We start from the raw sequence: 12,353 nt of genomic DNA, 5'->3' as shown, positions 1-12,353 counted from the left end.
CTTTTACCGCAAGTTCATCAAGAACTTCAGCTTGGTGGCAGCCCCTCTCTCAGCTTTAACCAAGGGTGGCAATGCAAGGTTTTTGTGGGGAAGAGAAGCTGAGACGGCCTTCCAAGGACTCAAGCAGCGCGTTCTCTCTGCTCCCATCCTGATACTACCGACTACGGATGAACCATTTGGGGTGGAGGTAGATGCATCAGAGGTTGGTGTTGGAGCGGTCCTGTCTCAGAGGGGTGAAGACAAGAAGCTTCATCCGTGCGCTTTCTTCTCACACCGGCTTACCCCGACTGAGAGGAACTACGATGTGGGGGATCGTGAACTCCTAGCGGTTAAGATGGCATTGAAGGAATGGAGACACTGGCTCGAGGGGGCTTCTCACCCGTTTCAAGTGCTTACGGACCACAAAAATCTGGAGTATATCCAGCAGGCGAAGCGGTTGAACTCTAGACAAGCTAGATGGTCTCTTTTCTTCAATCGATTCCAGTTTATCCTCACCTATCGGCCCGGGTCGAAGAATCTCAAACCGGATGCCCTGTCCCGAGTCTACGCTCCTGCCATTCGAGATGACACGGACATGCCTGTCCTTCCTGCTGCTAAGATTGTGGCTCCGATCTCGTGGCAAGTTGAGGATACCGTGAGACGTGCTCAAGCTAGCGAACCGGACCCGAAAGGAGGTCCTGCCAATCGGTTGTTTGTCCCCAAGGCAGTGAGGACTCAGGTCCTTCTATGGGGGCACTCCTCTCGCCTCACCTGTCATCCGGGCGTAGGTCGCACCTTGGAGTTCATCCAGCGTAAGTTCTGGTGGCCTACCATAAGAGAAGACGTTGCCACTTTCGTCAATGCCTGTCCCGTGTGCTGCCAGGGCAAATCTTCTCACCTCCGCCCTCAAAGACTCCTTCACCCTTTACCTGTTCCCCACAGACCCTGGTCCCATATCTCATTGGACTTTATTACTGGACTTCCTCCATCCCATGGCAATACTACTATCCTAGTCATAATCGACAGGTTTTCAAAGGCGGCCAGGTTCGTCCCTCTGACTAAGTTACCTTCTGCCAAGGAAACGGCTGAGTTGGTAATTAATCATGTGTTCCGAGTCTTCGGCATTCCTCAAGATATGGTTTCTGACAGAGGTCCCCAGTTCGCCTCAAGGTTTTGGAAGGCCTTCTGCCAACTCATGGGGGCTTCTGCCAGTCTATCTTCAGGGTACCATCCGGAGTCCAACGGCCAAACAGAGAGGATGAATCAAGAGCTGGAAACCACCCTCCGATGTATGACTCGTGACAACCCGTCCACATGGTCATCCTTTATTGTTTGGGCCGAATACGCGCACAACACCTTGCGCTCCTCCTCCACTGGTATGTCCCCGCACGAGTGTCAGTTTGGCTATGCTCCTCCATTGTTCCCGGACCAGGAGGCAGAAGTCAGAGTGCCTTCAGCCTTGAAGTTCATCAGACGCTGTCGGCTTATGTGGAGGAAGACCCGTCTTAATCTTATGCGTTCCTCACAGAGGTACCAACAACAAGCCAACAGACGTCGCCGTCCCGGGCCTACCCTGCGCCCCGGCCAGAGAGTCTGGCTCTCCACAAGAGACTTACCTCTACGGGTGGAGTCTCGCAAGCTGTCCCAAAAATACATCGGTCCCTTCAAGGTTGCCAGGAGAGTTAACCCAGTTTCTTATCGCCTACACTTACCCAGATCCCTTAAGATTAATCCCACATTTCACATTTCATTGTTAAAACCTGTTGTTTTTTCTCCCCTTGTCCCGGCAGACAGACCTCCCCCTCCGCCTCGTGTCATTGGAGGCCAGCCGGCTTATACCGTCCATCGGATGCTGGATTCCCGCCGGGTGCAGCGGTCCTGGCAGTATCTGGTGGACTGGGAAGGCTACGGTCCCGAGGAGCGCTCCTGGGTTCCTGCCAAAGACATCCTGGACCCTGACCTCATTCGTCAGTTCAGGGCCCTCCACCCTGAGAGAGCTGGTAGGAACGTCAGGAGCCGTTCCTAGGGGGGGGGATTCTGTCAGGATTTGGCCAGGGTTGTTCCGGGTTTTGGTCACTAGATGCCCCCATTGTGCTTTTTGACCTTGTGTTTTTTCCCTTGTTCCCCATTATTATTTGCACCTGTGCCTCGTTTTCCCCTGATTGTATTTAAACCCTTAGTTTCCCTCAGTTCTGTGCTCTGTGTTTGTATGTTAGCACCCAGCCCTAGTGTTCTATGTATTCTTGTCGATTCCGGTGGATGCTCTTGTGGAATTCTGTTTTTGTTTTTGAGTATCTCTTGAGGCTTTTTTGTGCTATTCCTACCACCTTTTGGATTTGCCATTTTTGTATTGAAGGACTTCTCCTTTTTTACTTTATTAAATACACCGTCTTAAGTACTGCTGTGTCTGCCTCATCTTCTGGGTTCTGCTGACTATTCGTGGCTCAGTTGGTTAAGTGACTGTTTCTCACTCCGGAGACCCGAGTTCGTAACCGGGTCCTGACAGTAACGTGCAGAGAGGTCAGTGGCTGGGTTATTAACAAAGCCAGATTTACTCACAAATAAAACTTGATGAAAGCCAAGTTCCCCATTCAACAAATAGCTCCAACATCCAGAGCGATTTAGGCTATTAATCCTTAAGAGTTTATTGATTCACCTGTGCGTTGATCTTAGTAACATAGGAAATCCCCATCACAAGCTGTCAATTTAAGCCATCAGATATCAGGTTTTTTGCACAGACTGCTTCTCAATCCACCACATCTGACTAAGTCGGCCTTCTGCATCTGCGGTGAACAGTGGCTGAGTTATAGATCACAAGACGTCCCGAAAATCTGTCTTTTCACAGAAACGTCTGTAGCGCCTGAATGGTTTGGACTAGACTATTATGACCTGTCTTCAGTTTTAATGATGCCAAAGACACGACACCACTCTATGTAAAGGGGAGACTCCTGTGAACAAGATGGTGAAGGTAAGCCACGCAAACGAATGGAAGTCGTTTTGTGGCAACAAGGGGTTAAATAAAAATTCTTGAGCTTTATTAAATCTCGACAGACACTTCAAAATCTTATTCCTTATGATTTATTTTTGACAGTTTCTTTTGACGTTTTGGTTGTTATGTTGTAGAGGTAAGGACAAAATTCAATATTAAATATTTTTTTCTTTTTTTATATATATATTATATCTATATTTAAAAACTAAAGGGGTCCTTAAATTCAAAATGAAATATCTAAATAATCAATGGTATGACCATCTTAAAACAATTCCAAATGTAACCCAATGACTTATACTTTTAACAGATAATTAAAATGTTCTCAAAATGTAGATACCAATGCAGCCAAGATACACCTCTGTTACACCTCTATAGCCTCTGTTCATTCAGCTTGTTTTAACCTGCCGACTGCATGTATCTGCTGTACTTTTCCATTGAATCAATCTGCTGTCGTCTCTATTGAATGTATCTGCTGTACTGTCTATTGAATGTATCTGCTGTAGTCTCTATTGAATGTATCTGCTGTCGTCTCTATTGAATGTATCTGCTGTCGTCTCTATTGAACGTATCTGCTGTCGTCTCTATTGAATGTATTTGCTGTACTGTCTATTGAATGTATCTGCTGTGGTCTCTATTGAATGCATCTGCCGTAGTCTCTAATCTATCTTCCGTAGTCTCTAATGTATCTGCTGTACTGTCTATTGAATGTATCTGCTGTCGTCTCTATTGAATTTATCTGCTGTAGTCTCTATTTAATGTATCTGCTGTACTGTCTATTGAATCAATCTGCTGTCATCTCTATTGAATGTATCTGCTGTCGTCTCTATTGAATGTATCTGCTGTGCTGTCTATTGAATGTATCTGCTGTCGTCTCTATTGAATGTATCTGCTGTAGTCTCTATTGAATGTATCTGCTGTACTGTCTATTGAATGTATCTGCTGTCGTTTCTATTTAATGTATCTGCTGTAGTCTATTTAATGTATCTGCTGTACTGTCTATTGAATCAATCTGCTGTCGTCTCTATTGAATGTATCTGCTGTCGTCTCTATTGAATGTATCTGCTGTAGTCTCTATTGAATGTATCTGCTGTCGTCTCTATTGAATGTATCTGCTGTCGTCTCTATTGAATGCATCTGCTGTAGTCTCTATTGAATGTATCTGCTGTCGTCTCTATTGAATGTATCTGCTGTTGTCGATATTGCGTCAATCTGCTGTCGTCTCTATTGAATCAAATTGCTGTAGTCTCGATTGAATCAATCTGCTGTCATCTCTATTGAATCAATCTGCTGTCGTCTCTATTGAATGTATCTGCTGTCGTCTCTATTGAATGTATCTGCTGTCGTCTCTATTGAATGCATCTGCTGTAGTCTCTATTGAATGTATCTGCTGTCGTCTCTATTGAATGTATCTGCTGTTGTCGATATTGCGTCAATCTGCTGTCGTCTCTATTGAATCAAATTGCTGTAGTCTCGATTGAATCAATCTGCTGTCATCTCTATTGAATCAATCTGCTGTCGTCTCTATTGAATCAATCTGCTGTCGTCTCTATTGAATCAATCTGCTGTAGTCTCTATTGAATCAATCTGCTGTAGTCTCTATTGAATCAATCTGCTGTCGTCTCTATTGAATCAATCTGCTGTCGTCTCTATTGAATAAATCTGCTGTCGTCTCTATTGAATGTATCTGCTGTGCTGTCTATTGAATGTATCTGCTGTCGTCTCTATTGAATGTATCTGCTGTAGTCTCTATTGAATGTATCTGCTGTACTGTCTATTGAATGTATCTGCTGTCGTTTCTATTTAATGTATCTGCTGTAGTCTATTTAATGTATCTGCTGTACTGTCTATTGAATCAATCTGCTGTCGTCTCTATTGAATGTATCTGCTGTAGTCTCTATTGAATGTATCTGCTGTCGTCTCTATTGAATGTATCTGCTGTCGTCTCTATTGAATGCATCTGCTGTAGTCTCTATTGAATGTATCTGCTGTCGTCTCTATTGAATGTATCTGCTGTTGTCGATATTGCGTCAATCTGCTGTCGTCTCTATTGAATCAAATTGCTGTAGTCTCGATTGAATCAATCTGCTGTCATCTCTATTGAATCAATCTGCTGTCGTCTCTATTGAATCAATCTGCTGTCGTCTCTATTGAATCAATCTGCTGTAGTCTCTATTGAATCAATCTGCTGTAGTCTCTATTGAATCAATCTGCTGTCGTCTCTATTGAATCAATCTGCTGTCGTCTCTATTGAATAAATCTGCTGTCGTCTCTATTGAATCAATCTGCTGTAGTCTCTATTGAATCAATCTGCTGTCGTCTCTATTGAATCAATCTGCTGTCGTCTCTATTGAATCAATCTGCTGTAGTCTCTATTGAATCAATCTGCTGTAGTCTCTATTGAATCATTCTGCTGTAGTCTCTATTGAAGTATTTACTGTATATGTGTGTCTTTTTATCTTCGTTTATATCAGCTGCAAAATGTCGACTTCCTAATAACTTCGGTTGGTATGGCAATAAAGTATTGAATCTATATTGAATAGTATCTGCTGTGTACTGTACCTGTGAGTGGCAGGCTGAGAAAACGTTACTGGTGATGATGCTGCAGCGTTTCAGAGACCAGGACTGCCTGTATGATCTTAAAGTGCATGGGTTTTTTATGACATCAGCGTTGGGGCAACTGGGTGACACTTTCCAGCTGTTCCCAAACTCCAGAGCTTCAACAACCACTTCCTGGTTTCTGGACGTGAAGTCGTTCTTTCCATTACCGTCGTAGTTTCCACACAGACCACACACTTGGCCCTGGAAGGAAATTAAACATTTAAAAATAATAACTTGAAGTAGCTAATAAAACATCACATTGTTTTGTAAGCCAATGCAATTGCGAAACAAAGATACAGTGCAATCACTGGTTCAAAATGTCCTATTCTAGTCACTCACCTGGAAGGTAGAGCTGAGTTTGATGAACAGGCTATTCTTCTTGTCCCACATGAGGATCAGGCCATTTTCAACCTCAACAACAACATAGAGACCGATAGAGTGGACCTGGTATGGTAGGTCAACCCCGTTCTCTTGTTTGATCACTTTTACAGATTCATCTGCTAGTATGATCTCATTGCTCTGAAGACAGAAACAGAAAGTGTTCATTGCTAATATAAGTCTAGTAGACAGGTTTACACTGTGGTGGTGCTGAATTTAACACTATCCAGGGTTACACTGTGGTGGTGGTGGATTTAACACTATCCAAGGTTACACTGTGGTGGTGTTGGGCTTTACACCTAACCCAAATACATAGCTAACCCTAACCCTAATACATAGCGAACCCTAACCCTAATACATAGCTAACCCTAACCAAAATACATAGCTAACCCTAACCCTAATACATAGCTAACCCTAAACCAAATACATAGCTAACACAAACCCTATTCCAAAAACATAGCTAGCCCTAACCCTAATACATAGCTAACCCTAACCCAAATACATAGCTAACCCTAACACAAATACATAGCTAACCCTAACCCAAATACATAGCTAACCCTAACCAAAATGCATAGCTAACCCTAACCCTAATACATAGCTAACCCTATCCCAAATACACTGCTAACAATATTCCTAATACATAGCTAAACCTATCCCCCCAAAACTGCTAACCCTAACCCTAACACATAGCTAACCCTAACCCTAATACATAGCTAACTCGAACCCAAATACATAGCTAACCCTAACCCAAATACATAGCTAACCCTAAACCAAATTCATACCTAACCCGAACCGTAACCCAAATACATAGCGAACCCTAACCCTAACACATAGCCAACCCAAACCCTAATACATAGTAAACCCTGACCGAAATACATAGCTAACTCTAACCCCAATACATAGCTAACCCTAACCCTAATACATAGCTAATCCTAACCCTAATACATAGCGAACCCTAACCCTAATACATAGCTAACCCTAACCCTAACCCTAATACATTGCTAACCCTAACCTTAACCCTAATACATAATTAACCCTAATACATAGCTAATCCTAATATATAGCTAACCCCAACCCAAATACATAGCTTAACCTAAAACTAATACAAAGCTAACCCTAAACCTAATACAAAGCTAACCCTAACCCTAACCGAAATACATTACTAACCCTAACCCTAAAACATAGCTACGTATAACCCTAATACATAGTTAACCCTAACCCTAAACCTAATACATAGCTTACCCTAAAACAAATACATAGCGAACCCTAACACATAACTAACCATAACCCTAATACATAGCTAACCCTAACCCATATACATAGCTAACCCTAACCCAAATACATATCTAAAACTAACCCTACGACATAGCCAACCCTAACCCTAAACCTAATACATAGCTAAACCTAACCCTAATACATAGCAAACCCAAACCCTAATACATAGCTAATCCTAACCCTAACACAAATACATAGCTAACCCTAACCCAAATATATAGCTAACCCTAAACAAAATACATAGCTAACCCTAACCCTAATACATAGCTAACCCTATCCCAAATACACTGCTAACAATATTCCTAATACATAGCTAAACCTATCCCCCAAAGCTGCTAACACTAACCCTAATACATAGCAAACCCTAACCCTAATACATAGCTAACCCTAACCCAAATACATAGCTAACCCTAACCCAAATACATAGCTAACCCTAACACATAGCTAACCCTAACCCTAATATATAGCTAACTCTAACCCTAATACATAGCTAACCCTTACCCAAATACATAGCTAACCCTAACCCAAATTCATACCTAACCCGAACCGTAACCCAAATACATTTTGTTGTAAAGTGGCTGTTCCACTGGATGTCAGAAGGTGAATTCACCAATTTGTAAGTCGCTCTGGATAAGAGCGTCTGCTAAATGACTTAAATGTAAATGTAAATGTAACATAGCGAACCCTAACCCTAACACATAGCTAACCCAAACCCTAATACATAGTTAACCCTAACCGAAATACATAGCTAACTCTAACCCCAATACATAGCTAACCCTAACCCTAATACATAGCTAACCCTAACCCAAATGCATAGCTAACCCTAACCCAAATACATAGCTAACCATAACCCTAATACATAGCTAACTCTAACCCTAATACATAGCTAACCCTAATACATAGCTAATCCTAATATATAGCTAACCCCAACCCAAATACATAGCTAAACCTAAACCTAATACAAAGCTAACCATAACACTAACCGAAATACATTACTAACCCTAACCCTAATACATAGCTTACCCAAACACTAATACATAGTTAACCCTGACCGAAATACATAGCTAACTCTAACCCCAATACATAGCTAACCCTAACCCTAATACATAGCTAACCCTAACCCTAATACATAGCGAACCCTAACCCTAATACATAGCTAACCCTAACCCTAACCCTAATACATAGCTAACCCTAACCCTAATACATAGCTAACCCTAATACATAGCTAATCCTAATATATAGCTAACCCCAACCCAAATACATAGCTTAACCTAAACCTAATACAAAGCTAACCCTAACCGAAATACATTACTAACCCTAACCCTAAAACATAGCTAACTATAACCCTAATACATAGTTAACCCTAACCCTAAACCTAATACATAGCTTACCCTAAAACAAATACATAGGGTCCTGTGTGGCTCAGTCGGTAGAGCATGGCGCTTGCAACGCCAAGCGTCGTGGGTTCGATTCCCGCTGGGACCACCCATATGTAAGAGTAGTGGCCCCAGCCGACTTGTAAGTCGCTTTGGACAAAAGCGTCTGCTAAATGGGATATATTATTATTATTATATTATAGCGAACCCTAACACATAACTAACCATAACCCTAATACATAGCTAACCCTAACCCATATACATAGCTAACCCTAACCCAAATACATAGCTAACCTTAACCCTAACCCAAATACATATCTAAAACTAACCCTACGACATAGCCAACCCTAAACCTAACCCTAATACATAGCAAACCCAAACCCTAATACATAGCTAATCCTAACCCTAACACAAATACATAGCTAACCCTAACCCAAATATATAGCTAACCCTAACCAAAATACATAGCTAACCCTAACCCTGATACATAGCTAACCCTATCCCAAATACACTGCTAACAATATTCCTAATACATAGCTAAACCTATCCCCCCAAAACTGCTAACCCTAACCCTAATACATAGCAAACCCTAATCCTAATACATAGCTAACCCTAACCCAAATACATAGCTAACCCTAAACCAAATACATAGCTAACCCTAACACATAGCTAACCCTAACCCTAATACATAGCTAACTCTAACCCTAATACATAGCTAACCCTAACCCAAATACATAGCTAACCCTAACCCAAATTCATACCTAACCCGAACCGTAACCCAAATACATAGCGAACCCTAACCCTAACACATAGCTAACCCAAACCCTAATACATAGTTAACCCTAACCGAAATACATAGCTAACTCTAACCCCAATACATAGCTAACCCTAACCCTAATACATAGCTAACCCTAACCCTAACCGAAATACATTACTAACCCTAACCCTAAAACATAGCTACCTATAACCCTAATACATAGTTAACCCTAACCCTAAACCTAATACATAGCTTACCCTAAAACAAATACATAGCGAACCCTAACACATAACTAACCATAACCCTAATACACAGCTAACCCTAACCCATATACATAGCTAACCCTAACCCAAATACATAGCTAACCTTAACCCTAACCCAAATACATATCTAAAACTAACCCTACGACATAGCCAACCCTAACCCTAAACCTAATACATAGCTAAACCTAACCCTAATACATAGCAAACCCAAACCCTAATACATAGCTAATCCTAACCCTAACACAAATACATAGCTAACCCTAACCCAAATATATAGCTAACCCTAACCAAAATACATAGCTAACCCTAACCCTAATACATAGCTAACCCTATCCCAAATACACTGCTAACAATATTCCTAATACATAGCTAAACCTATCCCCCAAAGCTGCTAACCCTAACCCTAATACATAGCAAACCCTAACCCTAATACATAGCTAACCCTAACCCAAATACATAGCTAACCCTAACCCAAATACATAGCTAACCCTAACACATAGCTAACCCTAACCCTAATACATAGCTAACTCTAACCCTAATACATAGCTAACCCTTACCCAAATACATAGCTAACCCTAACCCAAATTCATACCTAACCCGAACCGTAACCCAAATACATTCTGTTGTAAAGTGGCTGTTCCACTGGATGTCAGAAGGTGAATTCACCAATTTGTAAGTCACTCTGGATAAGAGCGTGTGCTAAATGACTTAAATGTAAATGTAAATGTAACATAGCGAACCCTAACCCTAACACATAGCTAACCCAAACCCTAATACATAGTTAACCCTAACCGAAATACATAGCTAACTCTAACCCCAATACATAGCTAACCCTAACCCTAATACATAGCTAACCCTAACCCAAATGCATAGCTAACCCTAACACAAATACATAGCTAACCCTAACACATAGCTAACCATAACCCTAATACATAGCTAACTCTAACCCTAATACATAGCTAACCCTAATACATAGCTAATCCTAATATATAGCTAACCCCAACCCAAATACATAGCTAAACCTAAACCTAATACAAAGCTAACCATAACACTAACCGAAATACATTACTAACCCTAACCCTAATACATAGCTAACTATAACCCTAATACATAGTTAACCCTAACCCTAATACATAGCTAACCCTTACCCAAATACATAGCTAACCCTAACCCAAATTCATACCTAACCCGAACCGTAACCCAAATACATTCTGTTGTAAAGTGGCTGTTCCACTGGATGTCAGAAGGTGAATTCACCAATTTGTAAGTCGCTCTGGATAAGAGCGTCTGCTAAATGACTTAAATGTAAATGTAAATGTAACATAGCGAACCCTAACCCTAACACATAGCTAACCCAAACCCTAATACATAGTTAACCCTAACCGAAATACATAGCTAACTCTAACCCCAATACATAGCTAACCCTAACCCTAATACATAGCTAACCCTAACCCAAATGCATAGCTAACCCTAACCCAAATACATAGCTAACCCTAACACATAGCTAACCATAACCCTAATACTTAGCTAACTCTAGCCCTAATACAGAGCTAACCCTAATACATAGCTAATCCTAATATATAGCTAACCCCAACCCAAATACATAGCTAAACCTAAACCTAATACAAAGCTAACCATAACACTAACTGAAATACATTACTAACCCTAACCCTAATACATAGCTAACTATAACCCTAATACATAGTTAAACCTAACCCTAATACATAGCTTACCCAAACACTAATACATAGTTAACTCTGACCGAAATGCATAGCTAACTCTAACCCTAATACATAGCTAACCCTAACCCTAATACATAGCTAACCCTAACCCTAATACATAGCGAACCCTAACCCTAATACATAGCTAACCCTAACCCTAATACATAGCTAACCCTAACCCTAACCCTAATACATAGCTAACCCTAATACATAGCTAACCCTAATACATAGCTAATCCTAATATATAGCTAACCCCAACCCAAATACATAGCTTAACCTAAACCTAATACAAAGCTAACCCTAACCCTAACCGAAATACATTACTAACCCTAACCCTAAAACATAGCTAACTATAACCCTAATACATAGTTAACCCTAACCCTAAACCTAATACATAGCTTACCCTAAAACAAATACATAGCGAACCCTAACACATAACTAACCATAACCCTAATACATAGCTAACCCTAACCCAAATACATAGCTAACCTTAACCCTAACCCAAATACATATCTAAAACTAACCCTACGACATAGCCAACCCTAAACCTAACCCTAATACATAGCAAACCCAAACCCTAATACATAGCTAATCCTAACCCTAACACAAATACATAGCTAACCCTAACCCAAATACATAGCTAACCCTAACCCTGATACATAGCTAACCCTATCCCAAATACACTGCTAACAATATTCCTAATACATAGCTAAACCTATCCCCCCAAAACTGCTAACCCAACCCTAATACATAGCAAACCCTAATCCTAATACATAGCTAACCCTAACCCAAATTCATTTTGTTGTAAAGTGGCTGTTCCACTGGATGTCAGAAGGTGAATTCACCAATTTGTAAGTCGCTCTGGATAAGAGCGTCTGCTAAATGACTTAAATGTAAATGTAAATGTAACATAGCGAACCCTAACCCTAACACACAGCTAACCCAAACCCTAATACATAGTTAACCCTAACCGAAATACATAGCTAACTCTAACCCCAATACATAGCTAACCCTAAC

At 41.0% G+C, this 12,353-nt stretch overlaps 1 protein-coding gene across 1 annotated transcript in view; it reads right to left on the bottom strand.

Annotated features, from left to right (window-relative positions):
- LOC135509762 (mucin-2-like) overlaps nt 1-12,353 on the bottom strand; it is a 100,825-nt gene that overhangs the window by 40,017 nt on the left and 48,455 nt on the right. The window contains exons 25-26 of the mRNA XM_064930663.1: nt 5,906-6,085; nt 5,528-5,767 (exon numbers count right to left, since the gene is read on the bottom strand). Coding sequence (XP_064786735.1) covers nt 5,528-5,767; nt 5,906-6,085 — 420 coding nt within the window. The remainder of the gene's footprint in view (nt 1-5,527; nt 5,768-5,905; nt 6,086-12,353) is intronic.

The sequence above is a fragment of the Oncorhynchus masou genome, chromosome 22 (genome assembly GCF_036934945.1).
Source record: "Oncorhynchus masou masou isolate Uvic2021 chromosome 22, UVic_Omas_1.1, whole genome shotgun sequence".
Classification (NCBI taxonomy): Eukaryota; Metazoa; Chordata; class Actinopteri; order Salmoniformes; family Salmonidae; genus Oncorhynchus; species Oncorhynchus masou.
The sequence above is the reverse complement of the archived record's forward strand: the minus strand, read 5'-3'. Positions and strand labels throughout refer to the sequence as shown.